Source organism: Manacus candei, unplaced genomic scaffold (assembly GCF_025592945.1).
Source record: "Manacus candei isolate 608988 ecotype Guabito, Panama unplaced genomic scaffold, ASM2559294v1 h1tg000014l, whole genome shotgun sequence".
Classification (NCBI taxonomy): Eukaryota; Metazoa; Chordata; class Aves; order Passeriformes; family Pipridae; genus Manacus; species Manacus candei.
Window position 1 is genome coordinate 75,157,319 of NW_026138062.1, and position 25,918 is coordinate 75,183,236.

The 25,918-nt window shown below is 48.3% G+C and overlaps 2 protein-coding genes and 2 non-coding genes across 7 annotated transcripts in view; 3 read left to right on the forward strand and 1 right to left on the reverse strand.

The window, feature by feature from the left end:
- The window catches only part of RCSD1 (RCSD domain containing 1), a 31,941-nt gene extending 25,441 nt beyond the window's left edge, over positions 1–6,500 (forward strand). The window contains exons 3-7 of one of the 2 annotated variants that reach the window (XM_051780079.1): positions 450–539; positions 1,749–1,820; positions 3,086–3,289; positions 3,681–4,404; positions 5,232–6,500. In XM_051780079.1, coding sequence (XP_051636039.1) covers positions 450–539; positions 1,749–1,820; positions 3,086–3,289; positions 3,681–4,391 — 1,077 coding nt within the window. In that variant the 3' untranslated portion in view covers positions 4,392–4,404; positions 5,232–6,500. Of the gene's footprint in view, positions 1–449; positions 540–1,748; positions 1,821–3,085; positions 3,290–3,680 lie in introns of both variants that reach the window. The other variant, XM_051780078.1, reaches the window with a different exon arrangement.
- Positions 6,501–8,798: 2,298 nt separating this feature from the next.
- On the forward strand, positions 8,799–8,870 carry TRNAP-CGG (transfer RNA proline (anticodon CGG)). Its single transcript has one exon. It is a non-coding gene; the product is annotated as a tRNA-Pro (tRNA).
- Positions 8,871–9,260: 390 nt separating this feature from the next.
- TRNAP-AGG (transfer RNA proline (anticodon AGG)) lies at positions 9,261–9,332 on the reverse strand. The gene has a single exon. It is a non-coding gene; the product is annotated as a tRNA-Pro (tRNA).
- Positions 9,333–14,052: 4,720 nt separating this feature from the next.
- Positions 14,053–25,918, forward strand: part of MPZL1 (myelin protein zero like 1) — a 38,597-nt gene continuing 26,731 nt past the window's right edge. Inside the window, exon 1 of one of the 3 annotated variants that reach the window (XM_051780084.1) lies at positions 14,053–14,234. Coding sequence is in view for 1 of the 3 variants with exons in the window: in XM_051780082.1 (XP_051636042.1) it covers positions 14,120–14,234 (115 nt within the window). In the remaining 2 variants the exon portion in view is untranslated. Of the gene's footprint in view, positions 14,235–25,549; positions 25,574–25,918 lie in introns of those variants that run through there. The other 2 variants (XM_051780082.1, XM_051780085.1) reach the window with 2 other exon arrangements.

A 25,918-nucleotide genomic window follows, 5' to 3' on the forward strand; every position in this document is an offset into this window, starting at 1 on the left:
CTGAGACTTAAAAGGAAATCCTGGTAATGACAGGAGAGAGAACAGTTACAACCTATTCCAGTGCGAGGGGGTCTCCAGCAGGATGCTTTGAAGATGAAGTTTCTAGGAAGGTTTCTCCACCCTCCAGAGCTTGGAAGAGTGTCCTTTGCACAAAGCCTGAAGTGTTGTGGCTTATACTGTGCAAAAAGATACAGACTACTTTTCCAACACTAGTATTGGGCTCAAGATGCTGCAGGATTGGGCTCTAGGTGCTACAAACACAGCTGGCATGCTGGCCACATGCCCATGTGCTAGTACCTGGTGCTGCCTTTGGATGACTCCTTTAGGCAAGCTGAGCCCTGCCACCCAAACAGGTCACTGACACAGCATGCCCTTTGGTGCTTGAGTTTCATTCCCTTTTTAAGAAACCTGACTTCCCTGCTGCTGAGTTGGTTGTTTTCTTCTCTTAGGTGCCACCACATAAGCCAACTCGGAGGAAACCACCATGTTCCCTTCCATTGTATTCCCACAAAACTGAGACAAGTGACAATGATGAGCAAGTGAGTATCAATTTAATAGGGGGTAAGACCTTTCCTCTCTGCAACCTGCTCTCTCCTGAGACATGGGTTTGGAGGTTGCAGAGAGGTCAGGCTGTGCAGCACAAGACATCAATCATGCAGAATCAAACCTCCCCCTGCTCACACACATGTACTGACTCAGAGTCAGGTCCATGATGTTTCCTGTAGCATGGATGCACATCCCATTTCCAGTGCTTTCATTTTTACCCTTAGCACTCTGATGGATCCATCCAGTTACCACTGTTCAGGAACCACTGGAATTTGTGAGATTTGAACAGTTCTTAGCACAGGGAGCATCCGTGGTGTGTGTTGCCTTCAGGTGAACTCTAGAGGTTTGAGTATAATGGTGCAATAGTTCTGCTTGTGAGATTTTTCCATCTTCAGAAAAAGGGAATAAATAATCCAGAGTGAAGAGGGGGTTTGTCAGCAACACCCACAGAATATTTTCTTTAGGCGTCCTCCATACAGCACCTTGGAATGAGCAGGTCCCACTAAGCTGGCTGCTCCTCACTAAATTTTGTGCTCAGGCCCTTTCTGGTCACTTCTGTCCTTTGTACTTTAAGGTATGAGGTCTACCCACCAAATTTCACATTGTCACCTGCCCTTAGCAAGGGAGTAGCTCTTTGTCCTTATATGTCAGCCACATGCCAAAGGAGCAGCAAGCTTTAAAATCTTAGATTCCTTCCTTTTCCTTTGGATCTGAAAAAAGCAATGTGCCCCTTCTCAAAGCAGTGCTTTCCCTTTCTCAAACTGTTTTCAGCCTTTCAGAGCTCTGCCTTTCCTGCCACATAGGCCTTTCCTGCCTGTACTAATTGGATATCCTTTAACTCTGTTAGTCAAGTGGTGGCAGAAAGTCTTTCCCCTCACAGAAAGTTCACAATGTTTGCCAACATTAAGCCTTTAAGAAGTAGAATTTTAATCTGTCTGGTCCTGAATAATACCAGGAGAAACTATGCCATAGGCTACATACCTTAGTGAAGGCAATGTAGAAGCAGAGCCATTACACATCACCTAGCTCAGATGCTTCAAAGAGCCGACAATCTCCTTTTCTCCCAGAGAAAGGGAACATGTATCTAGTCCTAGGATAGCTAGCACTTTCTGCTTGTCTCTCCCAAGTTTTCTGCCTTTATTAGGTTTCCTCTTTTCCACCTACTTTACTGTGAAGTGTTCGTGTTTCATTTTGTTTTGCAGAAGCGGTCTCCAAATGCTTGCCCCCTTCCCAAGGTCAAGGTGAAAAGCTCCCCCATGATTGAAAAGCTGCAGGTAGGTCCTAGAATAACCCACGTGGCTTCCTTGGCAAATTAAATCTGACAGGCATTTGTCACAGCTACTTCCCTTGCAGAGCAGTCACAGGGAAAGGGGATCCAGGAGCCAAGAGTGACATCTGGGTGAACAGAGCAGTGGCCTCACACATAAGGACCCAGTCCCACCATACATAAAAAAGGAAGGCAGAGCAGGTCTGGTAAGGGTAACAAGCATCAGAAGCAGTCCAGTGATCCCTGGGTGTGTCCATAAGCACGGCAGTGCATGGGTCAGGAACATTTGGGTCTGTGGAGCACATGGCATGGCAGCAACCCTGCTCAAGGAGGGAGCTGGGGCTGGAGCCTCAGTTTAAATGCAGCTCTCCAGAGAAAGTGAGGGAAACCCTGACTGAGACTTCTTCCAGCTCTTTCTTTGCAGCAGTCTAACTCAGACTGAGTCACCTGCACCCTGTCAGGGACCTGGCCTTCAGCACAGGCAGTTACAACCCTGGCAGTGGGGAGTGCGCTCCAGGCTCTGCCTCTCTCCTGCACTTCCCTCATCTGGATTCCCCCAGTTACTCAAAAACACACCCAGTGCTTCCAGCCCTTTTTGTATGTCTCTGTGGTGCCTGATCCACACTGCTGAGGGCAGCTCAGCACCCGATGGCCTGAAGGCAGGGTGCCCTGGCCCTGCCAGCTGTCCTTCCTGGCAGCATGTGCAACTCCAGAGCCACGCTGACACAACGTACCCCTATTCATATCACTGTCCCTCCTGAGGCACCCAAGGACATTTGCCTTTGAGAGCTGCTGAGTGAGAGCCCAGCAGGAAATGTTTTGCCACAGTGAATCGCAAGCTCGGCTCTTTCCATGGTCTTCTCACAACTGTGCAGTTCATTCAGAAGATCAGGCTGGAAAATTGGGCACACACGGGGCTGGTTTAAATCTTTTGGTTTAAAAGTGTTTGCCGGCTGCTTGTTCAGATTTGCTCCCAGCTCAGCCACTGTAGACTGTGCTGGCTTGGCTGGATCACTGGAAAATCCCGAAAGGCCCGAGGATGACAAAAGAACACGTCCTGAGTTCCAGTTGCCGGGGAAGGACAAATGTCCAGTCATAACTTCTCTGCCCAGACTTGTTTGTTGACAGTGTCACCAGGAGAGACCCACGACCAGAAGGTCTGTGGGCTGTGACAGCTGAGAGCTGTGGCAGAGCGAGGGTTCCCCTGTGTGGCTGTCGTGTGTAGCACACGCCGCTGTCATTCACACTCCTGACGGGGACTTTTCTTTGCAGGCCAATCTGGCTTTTTCTCCAGCTGCTCTGCTGCCGGGAGTGTCTCCCAAAAGCCCTGGTCTGAAAGCCCTGGTTTCTCCATTCAGCACACCTCCCTCGACACCCACCAGCCCAGGGACTCAGACCCAGCCCAGCGAGGCGAGTGAGACGCCAGTCAGCTTTGATCAGCCCCCGGAAGGCACCCAGCTGCAGTTCTACAACAAGGTAGGATATGTGCTGGGATTTATTGCTTGCTTATCCCCTGGGGATGAAGAGGAAGAGAAGGCTGAGACACCCAAAGTCAGCAACATCTGTGCAATGAATGCAGTATCCTTGGTTTTAGGGGTCTAACTTGGACGAGGGGTCACAGTTCAAATTGGATGGTCTCTGGCACCATCTTTGCAGAAGGGAGGCTTATATTAGGGTGCTGCTTGTCCTATAGAAGAGTCTTTCAGCAGCAGGGAACCCTCTTCTCTCTACCTCTCATTAGCAGAGCAGGAAAAGGGAAGCCACCAGGGTATCAACTAAATCTCCCACGTTTTCCTCTGTTGTGCTTTCCTGCTTTTCCAGTACCGCTCTCTTGACTGCTCCAATGTCTGCTTTTCCTGCCCCCCAGGTGCGGACGCGAGGATCCATCAAGCGCAGGCCACCCTCCAGGAGGTTCCGAAGATCTCTGTCCGAGTACGGAGACGGGGAAGATTTAGGGCTCAACATCTCCTCTCCAGAAAATGGTGCCAGGGAAGATGAGGTCTTTAGGCCCAATGACAAGACAGAGGAGGCAGAAACAGGGAGCAAAGAGCAAAAGAAACAGGCAGGGTCTGATGAGAAGCCCCCGTCAAGGAGAGGATCCAGCAGGTCAGAGGATGAATTAAAAGGGAGCAAAGAGCAAAAGGAAGAGTCAGGATCTGATGAGAAACCTCCATTAAGGAGAGGATCCAGCAGGTCAGAAGATGAAGAAAAAGGGGATAAACAGGCAGAGGAAATGAATCCTTGCAAGAGTAACAAAGGGAATACAAAGGAGGAGGAAGTGTGTCGTGATGCCCCAGGGAAGGAGAACTCTGCCCAGCCTACCTCTGGAAACAAGGATGTGTGTGAGGGTCCCAAGGGAGAAGAGCAGCAAGGCACTGCCAGTGAACAGGAAAAGGGGGACAAGGAGAAGGGAGAAGCTGAAGCTGAAGCAAAGGAAAGCAGTGAGAGCACAGACACACAGAGAACATCAGACACTGAAGAAACACCACTGGCACCTGAATCACTGCAGGATGCAGTGGGATTAGAGACTGCCAGTGAGGCTTCACCGTCAGCCACACAGGAGCAGGTCACAGCGTAACCCTGACACACAGGTAAGGCAGGTCAGCGTGGTGTGATGCCTCCTAAGACACCAGAGGGTTTTGCTATTCATGAAAATGGCAACTGTGACAGAATATAACAACAATTTTGCTGCTCCCCACATGTCAAAAGTCTCAAATCTCAGGCCTGCAGATGCTGCAAGGCAGGGCATTCAAAACAACCAGCCTTTCTGGGTAGTGTTACAGGGAGAAAGGATGGAAAAGAAGCAAAGCTGATTCTAGATTCAGTATAATGGAGAGGCTCTGCTCCATTGCTGTTTTGAATGCAATTTGAAAGTACTTACAGTAAAAAGCACATTTCCCCAGCAGTAACCTTGTATATACTATATCAATTATGCCTCCTTACATACACATATTTATATGTGAGCACACATTGTATATATACATGAATACATATATATATTCTCTCTCTCTCTGTGTTTAGCTTGTTAGCTTTGCCAGCAAAAAGTGTGTTTGCACACACACCAGTGCATGATCAGCCCTGGAAGCATGAAAACATGGCCCTTTGCCACTTGAAATAAAAGAGGATTTCCACTGGCTGAAGCAGGGCTTATTCCATGTACCTTCTTATGTATTCTGTAACCACTGATAACGTAGCCACAGATGCCTGAGGAAATGTCTCATTCCACCTCACCACCTGTCTCCTCTTCAAATGTTTCCTTGATTTGGCAAGGAGCAACTGAAGGAAGGAGGCTGGTGCTCAGGCTGCCTTTGCCTCCTAGCACAGAAACTACCAAAGTACCCCCAGGACTTCCCAGCACTGTATTTACTTAGACCATGATTATTTTTCATTATTTCCTTACTTTTTCCCTTCTCAAAAGGACATACCCAATCAGGGTAGAGGAGACTTAACATGTGAATAGGAGCCATCTAACCCAATCAAGGTGGAAGCTTCTGGAAAACCTTCAGTGGCAGGAGAGGAGCAGAACACAGATATCCCCTGAGGTCCAGACTCCTCACAGAGCTGAGTGGCTCCTTGCTGGCTCTCTGCTCTGCACCATCATATTTTGGGACAGCTGGAACAAGAGACTGGTTTGCAATCTCTTCAGAGTTCAAAACTCAGGTGTGTTGGCTGATGTTCCTCAGTGATATTTGGAAACTGAGACACCTGATACTTGCTGTCCCAGAACCAACAACCATCACCACTCCTGGTCCTCCTGCTCCTTCATCCTGCTCCAAAATGTCTTTTTCTTCTCCCCTGCATTGGTCTTAGATGAAGTTCATCAGTTACAAACATACATGTATGGTGCCTTTTTGGTAGCTTCTTTTGAAATACTTTGGGTTTTTAAACGTCAGTAAATAATGTTTTAATAGTAGGAAACAGTATGTTTTCTCCATATGTGCTGTATGGCAGACAATGTGAACCCTGAACACAGGGAAAACTCTTAGGACATTGATCATACAACATAAAATCCCTCTGAAGTGGGGCTTGAACTGGCTGGTCTGTGAAACAGCCAGCAGGGGCAGGCTGGTAGGTTCTGTGTGCTTCAAATTTGGGGTGTTTTTAGTGCTGGTGGAAAAGTGACAACGAGCAGATTGGATGCAAAGAAAAGATGTGCTGAGTAGGTCAACAGCACAAGTTTTTTATCTGGCTGTGGGCTCCAGTCCAGATTTAGAAGGCCTGCCTGTCCATCAGTTTTTCTCACTTCCAGACCCTATCCAGTCTTTTTCGAAACTTTTAATGTGTGGCCACTGAGAACCACTCAGGGTAGAAACCATCCTGGCTTACAGGAAACAGCCCATTAATTTTGGGCAGGTCAAAAAAATCTTAGCTGGCTGAGTTTCCAGTTGTATGGCCTGACTGACTGAATTGGTGAAGGTCAGACAGCCAGTCCCTCCTCAATACTTAGGCACTGTACTGGATTTGCTTTCACCCCTGGGGTACTAGTTAAAGTCATGGGCTAGCAGTTGCCAAACCAAAGGAGAAAGGACTTATATCTGGAGACTATTAGTTGCCCGTAAGAAATAAGTTATTTGGGGAAAGATAGATAACAGACCCTCACTTGACCAGTTTCCTGACAGCAGTGCTTGAAGCTGAATAAAAAGCTGCCTTGGCTCAAGACCACGGGGGTCATGTCCACAGCACGTCGTGGAGCTGTGGACAACTCTGGGCTCACTGGAGACAGCGAGCCAGACTTGCCAAAAGCTGAGCCGAGGTGTCAGCCAGCTGTTGGGTGGTGTGAACGATCAGGGGCCAGTGCTTGAACCCCACCTGAGTACTCAGCAACACAGAAACAGCTGCAGAGACCGAGGGAAGAACCAGCCATCCCAAAGCTCCTCCTAGCAAACGTTAAGCTGAGCAGGGTCAGAGGCTTGGGTTGTCCCTGTCTCTCTGGACACGCACAAGTGTTTCACACAGCACACCTCCCTTCTGCCCTCAGGCGGGCTCAGCAACACAGCAGAGTTACAAACCTGAGGAGTCTGTGGGATACCCCCTTTGTGTTCACCAGCTCTAAAATCATGAGGAAAGGAGAGGCTCTGTGCCCTGCCTTTCTTTTTCCCAGGTGAGAGCTCTGAGGTGACATTTGCTGAGAGCCAGCAGCTCTGACCCTCCTGTGTGACGTGAGCTCGTTGGCAAACAAAACCTCCACATCCTTTTGAGCCATGCCGTGGAGCATTGTTGCCTTTGAATCCATTGTAATCTGTTTGTTATAGCTTGTATTCCAGGGCAGGCTGCAATCATTCACTGTGCCCCATTTCTTCTCCCAGCAGTGTCCCATCTGTATGTGAGTGACTGTGCCTTACTGTATATACAGACATATGTGTGTCTGTTTAAAGAATGTGTATGTGTGTCCCCAGCACAGGAATGGAAATCTGAGGGAGAAACAGAAGAAATAAATGGTGGAATAAAAGCAAAGCAAAACAAAAAATCTGTGTGTTTTGTTTCCTCCTGGAAAGATGAAGAAGTCTGAGGAAGGATGGAGAGAGCTGGTAGCAGCAGGCAAAACAGGGGTGAGATTTCCACTGCCATTAGAACGGTTTAACGTTTTAATATGCTGTGGTTTTCATTTTTGGGAGACAGCAATAGCCAACATGCTCAATCACAAAGGAATGTGTTCCTTGGGGCAAGCAGTGACACTGGAGACTGCCACACTTCCTGCCCTAACCCTGCAGGTGTCTGGCACCTGGGAACAGGAGAAAGCAAAGCCATCTAGCCTGCTGCCATTTCTCCAACAGCATCCTTGGGAAGCATAAATAAACAAAGCAACACACAGTGATTTTTCCATTCAGATTTCCCAGCTTTTGGCAGTCAATAGTTAAGAGACTTTCTGAGCCAGAAGTTGCACCACCATCTTTGTCCTGGACGGCTGTAAGCACACCTGGTCAGATGGGAAAATGCCCTCAGCAAGATTTAATTTATGCAATCCCTCTGGTATGGATGGTGCCTGAAAGATTAAAAAAAAGTTAAAGCATAAACATAGTGGGCCAGAAGACCTTTATATTGTGGGGGTGAGGACAGAAGACTAAGCAAGAAAGAAGTGGAGAGAGGAATGCAGCACAAGGGCAAGGAGAGAGCGTTTGTGTGTGATCTTGGTTCTGTGGTTGTTTTTGGTTGGGCCGGGTTCAATGTAGTGTGAGCCATGGGAAAGTATTGGAAAGGCCAAGCTTGAGAGCAATTACTGAGGGGAGGAACGGGGTTTCTTGAAACATCTGGGATGCAGAGGCACGGAAATACGAGGGGGAAGCATTGGCAGGATAGAGCGTATCGGGGGCAACGCGGGATCCAAACGAGCGGCGTGCCGAGGGCTCAGAGACCAAAGGCAATGCTTGTGGCTCCCGTGGGCCCCTCTCCTGCCCGCGGGTCACCCTGGGGGTCTCCGGTGGTCTCCAGGTGTCCCTGCCTGTCCCTGCCTGTCCCAGTGGGACCGCCCGCCCCGCCCCGCCAGGGGGCGCCGCGCACAGCGCGGGCCGGGATAAACCAACGCCGCTGAGGGTGTGTGTCCTATTCCCCCCCTTTCCCATCCCCTGGGAATGAGCTCGCCCGGCTTCGAGCGCCACCGGCCGTGGAGTAGGAATGGGAATGGGAAGCCGGGAGGGTTCGCTCCTGCGCTCCTGGGACGAGCGCGGGAGCGGGGTCCGCGCAAGGGAAGAGAGCGGGGCGGCGCGGGGGCCGTCGCACCCCCCGCGGGACTCGGAGTCACCGCTGCCAAGCGGAGTCGAAGGGTCGAGGGAAGGGCGATGCCGCGGGTTACCCTGGAGAGGGAGGGAAGGGGGAAGTGGGATCAGTTATGGAGAGGAGCGATGTGCTCCGGAGCGGCGGGCAAAGCCACCGCGGGTGCGGTGGTGGCGGGGAAGGGCGGACCCACAAAGGCACTGACGAGGGTGGCTGGGGCGGGAAGGAGGCGGGAAGGCAGTGAACTGCTGAGGCGGGAAAGCTCTGGCAGAGCGGCTCGTTGGTCTAGGGGTATGATTCTCGCTTCGGGTGCGAGAGGTCCCGGGTTCAAATCCCGGACGAGCCCGCTGGGAAGGGGGCGCTCAGCGCTTCCTGTTTTGCCGCCGCGGTTCCCTCCTGGAGCGCTTTTGCGCCTCCGGCCCGCCCGCAGCGCGGGGAAGGCGCGGAAGCGGGGCCGGGGGCGGCGGAACGGCGAGGAGCGACCTCCGGGGCCCGCGGGGTGGGAAAGATGAGGGGGAAGGCGGGGAAAATTCAGGGTAGCGGCGCCCGGTGCGAGGCGAAGAGGAGCGGCCTCTCCCCGGCGAGTTGTTAACGCTTTTCTTTGCGCTAAAAAGGAGCGGGTGGCTCTCGTTGTCCCTTCGCTGCTGCCGCCGCCCCAGGAGCGCAGGGGAGAACGCGGGGTCGCATCGCTGAGCCGAGAAAGGAGCTAAAAAAAGAAGAAAAAAAAAAAAAACACGGGCTCGTCCGGGATTTGAACCCGGGACCTCTCGCACCCTAAGCGAGAATCATACCCCTAGACCAACGAGCCGCCGTGATTGCCGCTGACTCTCCATTCTACAGGAACGCTCCGGTGCTGCCGCCCGCCCCTCATCGGGACAGATCCGGGGCGCGCCACCCGCCCCTCATCGGGACAGATCCGGGGCGCGCCGCCCGCCCCTCATCGGGACAGATCCGGGGCGCGCCGCCCGCCCCTCATCGGGACAGATCCGGGGCGCGCCGCCCGCCCCTCATCGGGACAGATCCGGGGCGCGCCGCCCGCCCCTCATCGGGACAGATCCGGGGCGCGCCGCCCGCCCCTCATCGGGACAGATCCGGGGCGCGCCGCCCGCCCCTCATCGGGGCAGATCCGGGGCGCGCCGCCCGTCCCGCTCTTCCCGGTGCTCCGGGTTCCTGCCGGGCACTGCGGCAGCCCCTTTGCCCGTGGGTGCGAGAGCTGCCCGTACACGGCGAGCGTTGGACCGCGGCAGCCGGACCACAGACCTCAGATGAAAAAAGGGGGAATTCGTGGTTCTTTTCCATAATTCCAATCTGTGCGACGGCCAGGCAGTGGCGACGGTACTTCCCGACCTTACAGGTGAAGATTTTATGCAGACCTGTTTAAACAGAGTCTTCTTACAGCGCTGGAGCTGGTCGGTGCTACCTTGGCTCATCTCCCTATGGTAACTAATTTTGCTTATATTCCAAGAAGCTGAGGTGAAGGTAGACGGCAGAGATGGGGAAAAGAATTTCTTTCATTTCATGGGCTTTTTTATACATCAAGGTTATCAAGAATACTCATGGCTCAAATTGTTCCTTAGCTTCAGTTCAGCACTGGAGTAGCTCATCATTCACATCCCTTTCCATCATAAGTTTTCCTCAGAACACTTACCCTTGCATAGTGGGTGATCCAAGACATTTTTCTTAATCAAATTACGGAAAAATCAAATTGTGGAAGAGAAGACAGAGTGGATCTCATCAATGAATGAAAATTTCTCAAAGGTGGGTGTCAAGAGGGTGGTGCCAGACTGATTTCAGTGATGCCAACAGGACAAGGAGTAATGACCATAAACGAAAACACAAAAAGTTCAGCCTCAACATGAGGAAGAACTTCTTTCCATGGAGGGTGGCAGAACCCTGGAACAGGTTGCCCAGGGCGGTCATGGAGTCTCCCTCTGTGGAGACATTCCAAACCCACCTGGATATGTTTCTGTGTAACCCACTCCAGGTGACCCTGCCTTGGCAGGGGGGTTGGAGTGGATGATCTCCACAGGTCCCTTCCCACCCTAAGAATTCTGTGATTCTGTGAAAAATAATTACCAAACTCTCCAAGGACCACGTGCAGTTAGTGTGCTGCTGCCAACTCTGAGTTTTGAAAGAACCACTGCATTTCTATTTAACCAGAGTAAACATGAATGTGGCGTTATCTCCTAGACACAGCTCCTCCCAATTTGCAGAAGAAAAAGAAATGTTGTAATAGACACTCAATACTTTCTTGTACAAATAGAGCCTGATTTTTTTTCTTTCTCATGTTCTTCTCTTACTCATTCAAAACGAGCATGTTGGTTGGGGGATTTTTTGCAGGAATGCATATCTTTGTACGCTAAGCAGTGTCTACTGTACAATTCTTCTAGGAGATACAAGCTAAATAGAAAACAATCAAAACCATTAAAAATGTAAAATCAGTTTGAATATATTTGCTTCTCCTCCTAGAAGATATTACTTTTATTTTTCCTTTTCACATCATAATCCTGCTTGCTCTCTCTGTCAAGCTACTAGAGATGTCTCCAAAACAGTAGGATAACAAAGATCTGAATTTCTAAAACAAACAGCAGCCATGAAAAAAATTATTTAACCTCTTTCCCAGTGACACACACTGGTTTCGATCTTCCTTCTGTGATAAGCAGGAGGAAAAAAAAAGACACACACACAAAAAAAAGACACAAAAATGTTTTTCCTCAATGTTGATGTTACTGTGTGTGAGAGAGCTCAAAAACCAGTTGGGCAACTCGACAGCAGGCTGCCAGGTGGCTGCCATGATCTGAGCAGTCCTGCCCTGTCACTGCTGCTTCTCTGACCTGAGAGGGAATGGATTCACCATGAAGAGAAGAAACAACTCCCCTGGTCTCCGTAGGCAGGCAGAGAAAAAATGACTTTTTTGCCAGCTGAGCTGAATTTCTAAGAAATTCAAATAAATACTGGTATTATCACTAGGTGGGGTAGAGTTGCATAGCTGGAAGGGAAAAGGACAGCAGCAACTACACCTGAATTTGGGTGTATTTTAGCTTCTCAGAGATCTGGGTGCTGAGGTGAGTTAGGGAATTGTGTGGTACATTTAACAGGTTACTCTGAGAAGTGTTCCCAGTTCTTTATATCATAACCTTAATAGTAGCATCTCGTAGCATAAAAATGCAATATGTGTTCCTCAGGACAAATTAAGTTGTTCCTGGACCCCGTTTCCTCTCTGGAAATAGCAAAAGAAAATAATTTGATCATATCTATTTGGATAAAGAATATTCTGCTGTCAGCAGACCAGATACTATCTCAGATGTTTTCTGGATGGAACAACTGTGTTACTAGACAACAAATAGGGCTGTACCTGTGACAGTGTGATCTCAGCTCTGGCAGGGAAGGGAGAGTGTAGGAATCCTCTGGTAAGGGACACGTGTGGCCAAATCAGGCTTATTAGTACATAAAAAGAGAATGTGTAAGCTCTGTGGAGGACAGTAAATTAGAGAATGAGAAAAAGGCAACATTTAACAAAAAAAAAACAGTTTAGGTTTGCTGTCTTGCAAAAATATCTAGAAAGGTGAGGCTGCCTATAGGTTTCTGCTCCATTTGGAAAGCAGGGATACTGGTGAGTTGAATAAAGGGAAGTCAGAGGGACTAAATGAGGTTCCAACCAAACAAGGTGGTAATTCCCCGTGATACAAAGAGTTGCCTGTGTTGTTGATATTTATTCCCAATCGCTGCCCTGGATTTCTGGTAGTCTGGGTTTCTAGCGAACGTGTACAACAGTTAGCTGAGAAACATGCTCCAGAGCTTCCCCTTAGGGTGTAAATAATGAATGCATAAGCTGTTACATTTTAAATCCCATCAGCACTGTAACCTGGCATCTTGCATCACAGCTGGAAAATCTGCCTGTGTTTTTGCAGGAGCTTGCTTTGTCATGGCTCTCCTCAACATGGCACATGGGAGTGGGGCTTTCCTGTGGCTTCTTTCCTGTGCAGATGTGATGAGGTGGCCCGAGAGCGGGAGAGAAACTGGTGGCACAGGTCCTGGGAGAGGACCAGCGTCCTTGGAGCACTGGGCAGGAGCAGAGCACACCACAGGCTTCTGGAGTCTCATGGATGCAGTGAGCAATAGCCTTGTGATATGACTCAGCTTGTGCAACTTGTTTAAAATACACGGCTTAGGAAAAGACGAAACACTTAAAAAGAGGTTTCCAAAAGTGAGGGGGAAGAAGGAAGGATGAAAGTGTGGTCTCAGGAGGCGTGTAACAGCAGGGAGTCCAGTCAGCAAGCTGAGGGAAATTCCAAGCAGGTATTTTCAGGCGAAAGGGAAAGGTGGTTATGTGATTGGCGTAGCAGAACTTCTGAAGGAGCCTGCACTTACAGGCAGCACACGCTGAAACAGGCTCTCTGAGCTAACAGGGAAAAACAAGCAGGATCTCGGTGGAGGCAGGGGAACCACTGCTGTCCGTGCTCAGAGCTTGCAGCAGTGCTCTCCTGCTTCCCTTGGGATGAGCACTTGCTGACTGTCACCGCAGCATGCACCTGGGGGAACTCAAGGCTTGCCCATGCCCCGAGAGGCTGGGGCACTAAACGGGTGCTGTGGGAGCACACTCTGTGGAAGTGTCTCTTTGGAAAACTGGGCTGAGTGATGCACAGCAGGAGCCTTGCACAGCTCAGAGTGTCTGGGACACCACGCTGTGGTGTGATCAAACCTCTGTGGTCCCTGCGGGCCACAGCCACCCCACAGCTCCTGTGGGGGTTTTGACCAAGGGATGGACAACTCCATTGGCGTGACTGGCAGTTATTTGCAGACGGATTTAATGCCAGCTTGGATGGTCAGTACAGTGCCTGCAAAGGCACTGGGATAAGCTTGGGGCAAGCAGGTTATCTCTTGGGCAGCACCAGAGCCTGAGGCTATGGTGCTATGACAGCGGCTGAGGGAGCTGGGGGTGTTTATCCTGGAGAAGAGGAGGAGCAGGGGAGACCTTATCGCTCTCCACAACTCCCTGAAAGGAGGTTGTAGCCAGGTGGGGTTCGGGCTCAGCTCCCAGGGAACAAGTGACATGGCCTCAAGCTGTGCCAGGGGAGGTTTGGGTTGGACATTAGTAAGAATTTCTTCACAGGAAGGGTGATCAGACATTGGAATAGGCTGCCGAGGGTGGTGGTGGAGTCACTGTCCCTGGAGGTGTTTAAGGAAAAGACTGGACGTGGCACTGAGTGCCATGGTCTGGCTGAGACGGTGGTGTTCGGTCACAGGTTGGACTCGGTGATCTCAGAGTTCCTTTCCAACCTAACTGACGCAGTGATCCAGTGATCCCCGGGATTCACCGGCCCGCGGGATCGGCGCCACAGCCCCCGGGCACGGCGCCCCTCAGTTCCGCCCGCCGGCCGCGGGGGGGCGCTAGCGCCGCGCCTAGCTGGGGGGGCGGGACAATACGTTCCCCGCGCGCATAGGTCGCCCGAGCTTGACTGATGCCTCTCTTGCCCAATCGCCGCAGGGAAGCGGGGCGGGGCGAGGGGGTGTGTGTGACTGACAGCGGCGGCGGCCTATGGGCGGGCGGGGCAGGGGGCGGGGGGCGGGCCCGCGGGCGGCCGGGGGCGGACAATGGGGGCGCCGCGGGGAGGAGGCGGCGGTGGCGGCTGGAAGATGGCGGCGGGCGGAGGCTCTGCGGGCCGGCCCGGCGCGGCGTGGGTGCTGATCGCCGCTGCCCTCGCCGCCGGTGAGTCAGGGACGGGGGGCCGCCGGGGCGTCCCAGAGGGCCGCTGCCGGGGCGGAGGGCGGCTCCGCGAGCAGGGCACGGCGCTGCCCGCCCGGCTTGGAGCCAGGTTCGCGGCAGGCGAGGCCGCCCGCCCTCACCGCGGGAAGGGTCGGGGTGTGGGGATGAGCCCCGGGTAGGGCGGGGGTGCGCGGCGGCCCCGTGTCAGCGCTGGTTTCGCCGAATCCCGGGATCACTGAGGTTGGAAAAGAGCTCCGGGATCCCCGGGTCCGACCTGCGAGCTCACACCGCCATGGGGTGTGAGCTCCGGGTGCGCGGGTCGCCTTTGTTGGGGAGAGGCACAGCGGGAATGGGGACGCCGGGGTGGTGGTGAATGACTCGGAAAAGGAGCTTTAGTTCGGTCACGGGTGAAGTATTTGGGTGGAGGGGGAATTGTGTCAGGCAGATGATGCGGCTGTGACTCGTGCGGGAGGAGGGAGAGTCGGTGCAGAACCGCAGGATCACAGACTGGGTCGGGCTGGAAGGGACCACGGCGGGTCACCTGGTCCAACCTCCCTGCTCCAGCAGGGTCATCCCGGAGCACATGGCACAGGATTTCGTCCAGACGGTTCTGGAGTATCTCCAGGGAGGCCGTACGAGGCCATGGAGCAGCGGAGATGGCAGGGATAATGCTTAACTCTTCCGTGGCTCGTGTTCTCCGAGGGCAAGGAGTTCCATGTCGGCTAAGTGTGTGTGGATGCTGGGCATGGATATTGATGGAATCTCCAATATGTACATATTCAGGATGTCCAGTGATGGGTATTTTTGGTTGGCAATACTTGCTTAGAGGGTAAAACTTTGCCAAGTATTTCAGTAGGAATCGGTAAAGAAGCCTGATGCCTTCACAGTTCACATGCTTTGAAAACTGTAAAACTGTAAGCCCATCTAGAAGGAGATTTAATAAGAAACTGTGCTGAATGGTAAGAAGCTTAAAACTTATTTCATAGAATCATGGAATGGGTTTTGGTTTGGGTTGGAAGGGACCTTAAAGATCATCCAGTTCCAACGCCCCTGCCATGGGCAGGGGCACCTTCCACTATCCCAGGTTGCTCAGAGTTCCATCCAGCCTGGCCTTGAACACTGCCAGGGATGGGGCATCCACAGCCTCCCCAGGCAACCTGTTCCAGTGCCTCACCACCCTCACCACAGCAAAGGGCTTCCTCCTAATATCTAATTCCTATTATTATTCCAATTCCTAAATCTATTTTCAAACAGCATTGTGCGGATTTGTTTAAGATTATTGCATTTTGCAATAAACATAAGTAGAGATTGCTAAGGCTTGCTGTATACCTTCAGAGACAGCCTTGATATTTAGATTTAAGTAGGTAGGTATGATATATGCATAGCTTACAGTAAAACTAAGTTCTTTGGAAATAAATATGGAGACAGGAGAAGAAAGAAGCATATTTTCCCTGACCACAACAAAAGGTACAGTAATGCTACAGTAACAGCTACAGCAGCTGGAAATAGTAGATCATTGTACAAAGTCTGAGGTATGTAACCAAATACAGTGCCTTAAAACCAAGCAAAGCTACAAGATACTCTTTTGAAAGAGACTCCCTAGGGTGGAGTCTTGCTAAAAAGTGAGGTTGCAATTTAAAGGAATAAACTAATGGGTGTTAAAATCACTGTCTTGTCTGTGTTGAACTGTGTTTCTGTTCCCATTCCTACAACTGTTGATTTTGTTTTTAACTCCGGATCAGAAGTTATGTCCACGTTGGCTTTTTCTGTCCATGCTTGTACTGCCCATCCTTAATCCTTCTGTCTGCTTTGAAAAGCAAGGTTTACATCTCTGCAGACAACAGGGTTTTAAGCTTATTTTCCTGTGTGTTCCTGCATGTTTGTGTTAGGAGTTCATCTTGTTTGCTTATGGTCAGTCATCTGAAAACTCAATTATTCCACTCCCTTTTAAGAATGAAGGATCATTGTCAAAGGTGCTGTCTGTGATTCTGTGGACATTTGTAGCATAAGCAGTTAATGTAGGTATAATCTCTTCTGTGCATGGGTGAGCCTTGAACAATCAGTCAAGACTATCAAGACAGTGGATTATTTTGCAATCCTGCATTTATAAGCCATGTGAGTATCACTTTAAGTGGTATCCTGTCTGTGTCCGACATGAGGGTGCTGCCTGATTGCTTCTGAAAGTCTCAAAGAGTGTCTAGACGTTACTGGAAAGAATAATAATGATGCTTTTACTGTTCTTTTTGATACTAACAAAGCTTGGGGTTTTTTAAATTTATTTTCTCCTTTTATACAGGCTCATACAAGTGCACATGGGCACATACACAGGGGTCAGTAACAAGCAGAGGGGTATTGACATGTTAAATTTTAGCTCAAATGCCTGCTACTGCTTTCAGCTCCCCTGCCCATCTCAGTTGCTGCTTGAAATGCTTTCTGAAAAAAACAGTGTAAGTCAGGAGTTGCAATGCTCACTTCGTGTTTGTGCCAGGTTTAGTCAGAATTCCTGCATTCACCCCGTCAGAAGCTGTTAGTTCTTCTAAGCTGAGCCCACTGATCCTGCAGGTAGGAAAACTTCCTTGCCTGTAGAGCTCAGCAGGGAAAAGGTGGATAAACTCTTCTCTCTGCTGGTTGGGTTGAGGGTGGTCCTGATGCTCAGCTGGCCTTGTTTGCTGCAGCAAGAGGTTCTTGAATGTGTTGAAAGGCCTTTGCCTCAATATTTTGGGGGTAAAATGTCTTGTTTCTTCTTGCCCCCAGCCACCCAACATCCTCAGCCTCTCTGCCAGTAACAGCACCCGGTAACTCTTTTGTTTGTTATCTGAATTGCAATCGATCCTGTTAAGCAACACAGTCTGTTTGTGGATTTACCTTATGCTGACTGATAAGAGATGGTGAATGTCCCATGTCCCATACAGAGCACCTGCAGCCAGGATGGATGACCAAAAAAACCCATGAAATCTAGTTTTACCAGGCAGATGTCATGTGCTGTTTGTCTGGAAAGATTTTAATCTGAGTAGTTTCTAAAGAATTATTGTTTTGATAGAGAAATGCCCTATAGGTCATCTATCTAAAGCTTATTATTGGACCCATAGTGGGAGTTCTCCAGGTGTGATGTGATGTGATGTGGTTTATTCATGTGTGGCTCTTTCTACGACCTACATGTAATTAACTGGTAAATTAACAAAATAAACAGCCTTGTATGCAAAAAAGTTTGTTTGTTTGTTTGTTTTTAAGCTGTTGAATGCTAACTCAGGATATCCTAGGAATACATCAGATAGCTGGAAGGTCTGGGTATGAAAACATTTACATCCTTATGGCATATGTCCTTTTTTTGTGTGTGTGGTTTGTTTATCTTGGTTACTTTGCTGACCTGGGCTAGTGGAACCCCCCAAGCAGTGATTAACACAATAGAGAAAATGGGCATGTCTTGTGTGAGAGGAAGCTGTGGCTGGAGAGGACAGGCAGTTCTGAATTGGTTTTTCTGCAAGCAGAAGAGGCTTGTGGAACTAACTACAGTGATTTACTGTTATCTCTTTTCAGCAGTCATTTAGAAGAGCAAGTGTTTACTCAGACTAGGGCTTAGCAGTAAGCTGCACCCACAGCACAAAGGATATGCAAATGCATCTTAAGGCAGGGTTGAAATCAGTATTTTTTTGCTATCTGAGCAGGTGGAAAGATGACCTTTCAGTCAGGTGATTTCACTGATTTATTTATTTTTATCCCCCCAACTCTTTTATCTTTAAAGTGGCAGGGTCATTCTGTTACTTGTCATGAATAACCTTTTTTTTTCTAATTGAATATGTTTATGTCAAGTAAATGTATTGGTACCTTTTTGGCTGGAATAGAGTTAATTTTCTTCATAGTAGCTTGTATGGTGCTATGTTTCTGATTTGTGATTAGAAGAGCCTTGATATGTGTTTTAGGTGGGTTACTTGTTTTACATTGGCTTACACAGCCCCAGGGCCTTTCCTGTTTGTCACCCTTCCCCTACAGTGAGTGGGCTGGGGGTGCATGAGGATTTGGGAGGGGACACAGCCAGGCATGACCACAGGACATCATGCTCAGCAATAAAAGCTGGGGAAAGAAGGAGGAAGGGGAGCTACTCGGAGTTATGGCATTTGCCTTCCCAAGTCTCTGTTACACCTGATGGAGTCCAGCTTTCCTGGAGATGGCTGAACACCTGCCTGCCCATGGGAAGCAGTGGGTGATGGCTTGTGCTTTCCCTGTTAAACTGTCCTCATCTCCCACGAGTTCTCTCACTTCTACGCTTCAGTTCTCTCCCCTGTCACCCTGTGGGGAGGGAGCAAGTGGCTGTGTGGGGCTGAGCTTCCTGACGGGGTTATCCCACAGTCCTTCCCTTTTGCTGCTGTGCCTTTCACTTCTTGTATTTTTTATTTAGCTGTTGAGTTGGCACTTTCCAGTTGGTGCTGCTGCTCGGTCTTGGCTTAAAGTGTGTAAGGAACAGGAAGGCTGCTGGTTCTCGTGAACTCTCTTTCTTCCAACTCTGCAGAAGAAGATGCTTTCTAGTACACTGGCATGTTTTATGTGCATGATGTTAAGGGGCATTAAGGGAACTTGGCCTGAAACATTGGTTTCACCCTACCTTCAGTGTTTAAAATCAGATTGAGATTCTGATCCTTAAGGAAAGGTTAAACTCTGGGCAGTGTAGCTGTTGTGGCATTTTCACTTCATGAGATGGAGGTAAATCAGGGCAGGTAGGTGAAATGGCCCATGTTCGTGGTTTTAGTTGGCTGCAAGCCACCTGTTACTCAGTAACTTGTTTTTGTGAAGATGGTGAACGAGGCTTCCTCTTGGTAGTAAAGGCACTGTTCTAATCCAAGGGATGGCTCTAGAAATGACCACACCTCTAAACTAGGGAAGTGATGTAGAGGATGCTACAAGGGAGGCCATAAATACTTCTCAAAAGAGAAGCATTCCTGGGAAGAAGGAGCTGAAGCAGCTCCTACTCGGTGCTTCCTAACCCTGCTCAGTTGTTGTGCAAACATGGTGTACAGTGGCCTGGGCTGGGTATTGGTCTGGTCTAAAAGAACACAATGGAAAAAGGGTTGTTTTGAACACGGGTTAGTTCCTGATCAGATCCACCTCACTATGTGTGCATGTGAGCTATTTAAATTGGCACCACCACTGACAAATTCTTGTGAAACAATGCTTTGAAATACATAGCATGGGCTTTTCCTTTTGGTTTTGTGGTTGTGCTGCTGCAGGTTAGAGCTGGTTATGAGTTTCCTCAGCAAAGCAGTTGGCAAGTGAGTGCAAGACTGCTGGGAGCGAGGTGCCAGAGTTGGCTGCAGGCGTTCATGGATCAGTAAGGAATCTGGCCCTCCAAGGGCTTTGGATTTGCTTGAACTGCTGAAGTATTGGCTGTTGTGAATACCCTATTAGCTGAGGAGTGTGATCACCTGGATGACTTAATTTGATCCATCTCTAGCTCCTGCTCTGCTAAGTGATGGGATTTTGTTTAACAGGTTTTAATCTAGTCACTCTGTACACAGGAGAAAACCCCTGTGCTCACCTTTCAGGCTGGAAATACCAGTACTTGGCAAGAGTTGGACATGATGCTGGTTCAGGAATGATGACTGGTAATGAAATGCTACTAATACCTTGGATGGTTCAAAGTGTGTCTTCTGCAAATGTTTCTTGATGTGTAAAGATATGTTGTCACCGAGTTGGTTACAGCTTTGTGGATTGATTATTGTAAGAGGGGGAAAAAAAGGGCAAATTCTTGATGTCTGTTTGTTATGTAGCCTTTTGCACTGTATCTCCTTGTGAAATTTGCATATATGCATCCTAAATTCTGCTGCCTAGTTTGTTTTGGAAATTGGTGGCTTCCATGCTGCTAATGATAGATTTTGTCGAAAAGATGCTGCATGCCATCAGCAGTTGGCAACATGATTGGTATTTTTAACACAGTTTCACTTGAAATAGTATTAATAACGAAAAAAGTATAGATAAGTTAAAAGCCTAGAGGGAATGTTCCAGCCATTGACACATCCATCTCTACTGTCCACTCCCTGGGGTTTGGGCTTTGTTTTTGTTTGGTTGTGCTTTTTTGTGTCTACACTTCTGATCCTTACCACTCTCATTTCTTTAGTAGTTGTTGTGACAGTTTTAGTGGATTGCTCTAGTAATTTTAGGAAATGTTTGAGATGGTGGGATGCTTTTTTCGCTCTCTCTGCCATGTGTTGAGCATGTCTACCCAGCTTCTTGCAGTTCTTTTGTCAAGCAAGCTTCATGATATCCTATTTGTGGGAAAAACCTAGTGTGTTTCAAGGAGACTCTTCTAAGATGTACTCCTTATCTTCTTGTCTGTGTAGGCCTTCTGTAACCTTAATTCCCATTTTCTGGGATCTTTCCTTGTGCCCGGGCAGTAATGTGCTGTGTTTATTAGTGGCTGTGTTAGTACTGCGAGATTACAGGCAGAGCAGCTGCCGTCACCTGTTCCAGTTACCCTTTGCACTTTGAACGGCTTTGCTTGACTTGCCCCTTTGTGTTTTCCAGTCTTTTGGTTTGGTTTTGTCAACAAGAGCTGCTTACTTGAATCTGAACACTTGTAAACTTACTTGGTCATGGATGGAAAACCACTTAAGGGCTGTTGAACGGAAAAATGAGATGAGTGCTTTGGAAAGTACCTGAGATGTTAATGGGTATCCCATAGACAAGGAATTACTGCTTTGTGATCCCCAGGGAAGAGTTCCCAGAGCAAGGCTAGAAGTTACTTACCTCAAACTAAACAAACATCTGCCCAAACCTGACATATAACTGATCCTGTAGTTGGAACATGAAGCTGTGCACATATAATGCTTACCTGTTCATAGATCTCAGCACCTTTACAAGCATCTCAGTTTTATGAGATGAGAGAGCGATGCAACAGTGAAATTATTTCCTCAGGATCAAACAAATCTGTGGCCTGGCTGGTAAGGAAGCTCAGGCATTCTTTGCTGTTCCTCTTGCTTGTTCTTAGTTTCTGATTAAAGCATGGCTTTGAAAGTAAATCCTCAGCAGAGGTTCTTCTGCTGCCCCTTGGCAGAACAGTGAGCAGCTCTGTGTTATTTGGAGGAGACCATTGGAAAAACTAACTCTGCAGTGTGGGAGCAGAAAGTGGTACCCAAGTTTGGTGACTCTGAAGACTCGTCTTTAGGTTTAGCTCAAAGTAGGTGCGTGGAGTTGTGCAGGGCTGAGATACATGGATGTTACTGGCTGCTTTGGCAGCTTTGCTACAGCCTGATTAAGGCTTCTCAATGAAGCTGTTTTCCTTTCACTTGCAGTGACAAAATGCTATTTTTTCCCTCGTGGTTGAGTCAGGCAGAGCTCAGCTGAATGCGCAAAGCGGCCAAGAGAAAGTGATGTTGTGTTAGCAGATGCTCTTCTGAGCTTGTCTGAGCTTGGGGGTTGAACATTCCCAGCAGCAAGGCTCCAGGAGGTGGTAGGTGTTCATGGTATAGGTGTCAGCAGCTTTTCTCTCTGTTTCCTGGAACTGCAGGGTGCTGCAGGACTGGCTGTGTTGCTGCAGACAGGAAGCTCTTTCCTTCAGCAGCCCGAGTTACTTGACGAGATCAGCAACCTGGGGAGCTGTTGTGGCAGCAGCAAAAGGCTGTTCCGGTGAACTGGCGTTTGAGAGTGAAACTGAACTCTTCCTTTGAGGCCGTGGAATTTAGTTTGAGTTGCTTTGAAACTTAGATTTAAGGTTGGTTGGTATGACTTTGTCTAGTCATCCTTTCTGTAGCTGATGCTGGTTTGTGTTCTGTGTAAATGTGTGGAGTGTAGACATCAAGGTCTTGGTGGGCAGGGGGGCTGCAGGGACAGCCTCCATGAGGAGAGGCTGGGGCTGCCTTGTGCCTGACACATCCAATTCTCTGTCTGAAAACGTTTTAAAAAATCTTTTATGTTTCCCAGAGACTGTGTTCCTGGTGGTTAATGTCCAGTTTAACAGCTTAAAAGCCTTATTGATTAGATCTAGCTGAGAAACAGGAGGAACGTGTGTCAATCAGTATCTTCAAAGTTGCTTAAGAAAAATTTATGAGAAGCCAGTGGTTTACTAAAAAGGAAGAGGAACTATATGAAGACAAACCCAAGAAGCATCAACCATGGAAGCTCTGCAAACCCACGCCAGGGCACAGCTGAGCCCTGCAGCCAAGCTGGTGGCACTTCTGCAATAATGTTTGAGAAAGGACAAAGTACCTCAAAGCACCACATGGGCAGTGAGGAGCAAGGGGAGAAAAAGTGTCAGGAGCAGCATTACAAACCTCAAGGTGAGAGAAAGAGGAGGGGAGAAGGTGCTTCAGGTGCTGGGTCCTGTAGGCCCTGGAAGATCTGGGAGACCACAGTGGATTAAGTATTCCACTGCAGCACATGGAGAGGACTGAGGTGGAGCAGATATCCACACTGTGGCCCATGGATGACCCCAGGGTTTTCCTGAAGGACTTCAAGCTCATAGGAAGAACCTGTAATGGAGCAGGGAAAGGTGTGAGGAGCAAGGAACTGTTATAAACTGACCACAGCTCTCCAGCTACCTCTGCCTGCCTGGGAGTGGAAAGGATGTAAAGGAGTTGGAAATGAAGGAATTAAGTTGAACTGGAGAAGGGAGGGAGTAAGGGAAACGTATTTTAGTTTTTGTCTTTGTTTTGCACCATCCAACTCTATTTTAATTGGCAATAAATTAAATTATTTTTCCCAAAGTCAAGTCTGTTTGGCCTGGGACAGTAACTGGTAGGTGATCTCCCTGTCCTTATCTCTACCTATGAGCATTTTTGTCTTATTTTCTCCCCTTATCCTTTTTAAGAAGGGATAGTGAGAAAGTGGCTGAATGGGCATTTGACAGCTAGCCAAGGTCAGCCCACCACAATGACATGCAAGATCATATATGTAGAGATATATATGTATATATTCATTTTTATATCTGTACACTTAATAAGACTTCAGAGCAGATAACACCGTGTTGGATTTTGGGTGTGGAGGTGGTCAGACATACGTGGCTCCTCAATACTTGTGTGTTGTCCTTATAAAGTACACCATGGTTTGCTCCTGAGTGGAATTGCAGGCACGGATTTCACTTCTTTGTTAAGGCTAAATGATGATGGTGAATTCTCTGTATGGAAATTCTGTCCAACATCTGGATGCTTTAACAGATCTTGTGGAGTTTCAGAGGAACAATTTTGGCATGTCTACTCCTGTCTTTTGAGACATGAAAGCTAGGATTTCTGCACCAGGTGTTTTATCCACAGTGAAGAAATGATGGCCTGTGGGGACATAAGTGCCTGTAATTGTAGTAGGGGACTATAACTTCGTGCTGGATTTCTGAGATGTTTTGTAGGGTCCTGCAGCTGGTTTTCCATGCTGACTGTACAGGGAAACTGTGCTTTGTGGGAGAAGGAGCTAAATGTCATGCCAGTGTAGTTGAGAGTTCTGTCAACAGCAGATGTTTCACAACACACTTGACATTAAGTAAAAGTATTTCTTAAGGAAAGCACTGTTTCACAACTGTATATTGTTTTTGTGACTTATGACCCTTAGTCATTAGAAAACCCCACATCCTCCTTTCTGATGAAACTTCTGGGCTGATAGTGAACATATCGGTGCACTGAATTTTCTGTCATTTTGTCAAGACCTTTAAATGTGAACTGCTCAGACCCTGTTGTATTAATGCATTCCTTTCCATTTTTCTGATCTGTGACTGTCATCAGCTTGTTACCTGTAACAGCCTGTCTGAATATTTTCAGCTTTCTTTCATCAGACATTTTGATTGTTTTCTGATCTTTCATCCATGAGAGACTTGGTTTATATTGTATACATGACTGTATTACCAGGCATCTTTAAGATAAATGACATAAGTTGCTTGTGTTAATTAATAAACTGATGACTGGCCATTTCAAGGGGAGGGGAGTGTAGCACTTTTCTCTGCGTAGGATAGGAACTGTAGCAGCCATAAGCATCCAGTATTTAGGGACCTGATAAAAGTTTCTGCGTGGGCTGTGTTTGTGCTGGTGGAAATAAGATGCCTGTGCTTACAGCATTGGCTGTTTGCATTTGTGGTTTGTTATGACTCCTAGCGATCGAGTTGAGTTGAATCCAGGGGAGTTGAGTTTATATTGGTGTGTTCATAGCCCTAATTAGTGGAATGTTTTCATTGGGTCCAAGATCTCAGTGGAGACTGTGGTCTACGAAGAAATTTTAATTAGGTGTGTGTTAATTTGAGTAGAACTTCAGTGTGTGGAAGGATTTCTTTGTGACACGCTACCAAACCAAATGTTCAGTAAGCTTGACTGCTCTTAATCTCCCTGAAAGCTAGATGGTTAACCACAATTTGGTTAACTAACTAGATGCAAACTCTGGTGGTTGTGAATGCTTGTCTGCTATCAATTCTGAATGCCCTTATCTTACATGGTAACCTGTGAAGGCTTCTTCCACAGGGGTGATTTCAGAGCAGTGTATCAGTGACACTCTGAAGAGTGCCAGTGATGGCACAGTGCCTGAGGGTTCTGAGCTGGGACAGGGCTGCATTACCTGCAGTGATGTAGCTCTGTCACCAGTTCTGTGTCACCTGGCAGACGTGCCCGGTGGTATTACGAAGAAATCACAGCTTGGCATCTTTAGATCTTCTTAAGCTCTTGGAGAGAGCTGCACCTTCAGAGTTAGGGAGGTCTTATTCCTTCACAGCAAGTAAGCTAAAACAGTATTAAGTCAATAAAGCTGATTATTATGTGGTGATGCTGTGTAAGGAATATGTTGAGTACATCAATAGTCACTTAATGGAGGAAGCAGTGATCCTGCACGTCATCTTCCTCTTCTCCTAGAGGAACTGTCACCCTTGGAACAGTTTGGTTACCAGGAACTGCAGTACTTAGTAGTATTGCTGACCATCTCTCCAGAGCAAAAAGGACATCACTGTAATGAAGGCCAAGGTACAAACAGGATTTTTTAGACTGGTGCCAGCTGAACAGGTGGATAGAAACTCTGAGAGACTCCGCCTTGCAAAGAGTTCAGAGATGCCGAGCAGGTTTTGAGGTGGAGAGACACGTGGCAGGTCCATGGTGATAAAAGCAGTTGTGCAGGGCTCTGGGGGGAGAAATGAGCTCTGTTTTAGTCCCATTTAGTTGTGAGCTGACAACTTAGCATTGACAAAGATGTCAGACTGAGACCGTTCTTTGAACATAAGGAGGCAGATCCTGAGCAGAGACGCAGATCTGAGTAGTCAGTGCAGTGATGGGAGCTTGAACTTGTTTTGCAGATGATATCCCTGAGACAAGATACCGAGGACAGAGAGACCTGAGAATAGAGAGCCTTGGTGAAGAATGAAGATCCATGATGGGAAAAATAAGAAAAGATTAGTAAGTAAGATTAGTAAGTGCAGTAAGAATACGAGTGTCTTGTCCTATTTCAAGAGTAGGAGGATTGTCTGAAAAGGAAGATGCGGCTGGAGAGTTTTCATTGAAGTGTGGGAGCTGGTGAGAGAGTTCATGTAGTCGGGGTAAAACTGCTCCAACAACACTAGAGATGAAGTAGAAAGAGGTGAAGAGGCACAGGTGGGGTTTTTTTTCCTATTATTTTGATGGTTGATGTGAAAAATAAAGGCATCTTCCTGCAGAAGAGTTAAAGCAGAGGAAGGCTAGATGAGATGGTCAGAGGGAAATACTGGGGCTGCAGGCAGTTGGACAGAAATGGGATTAGCTGGC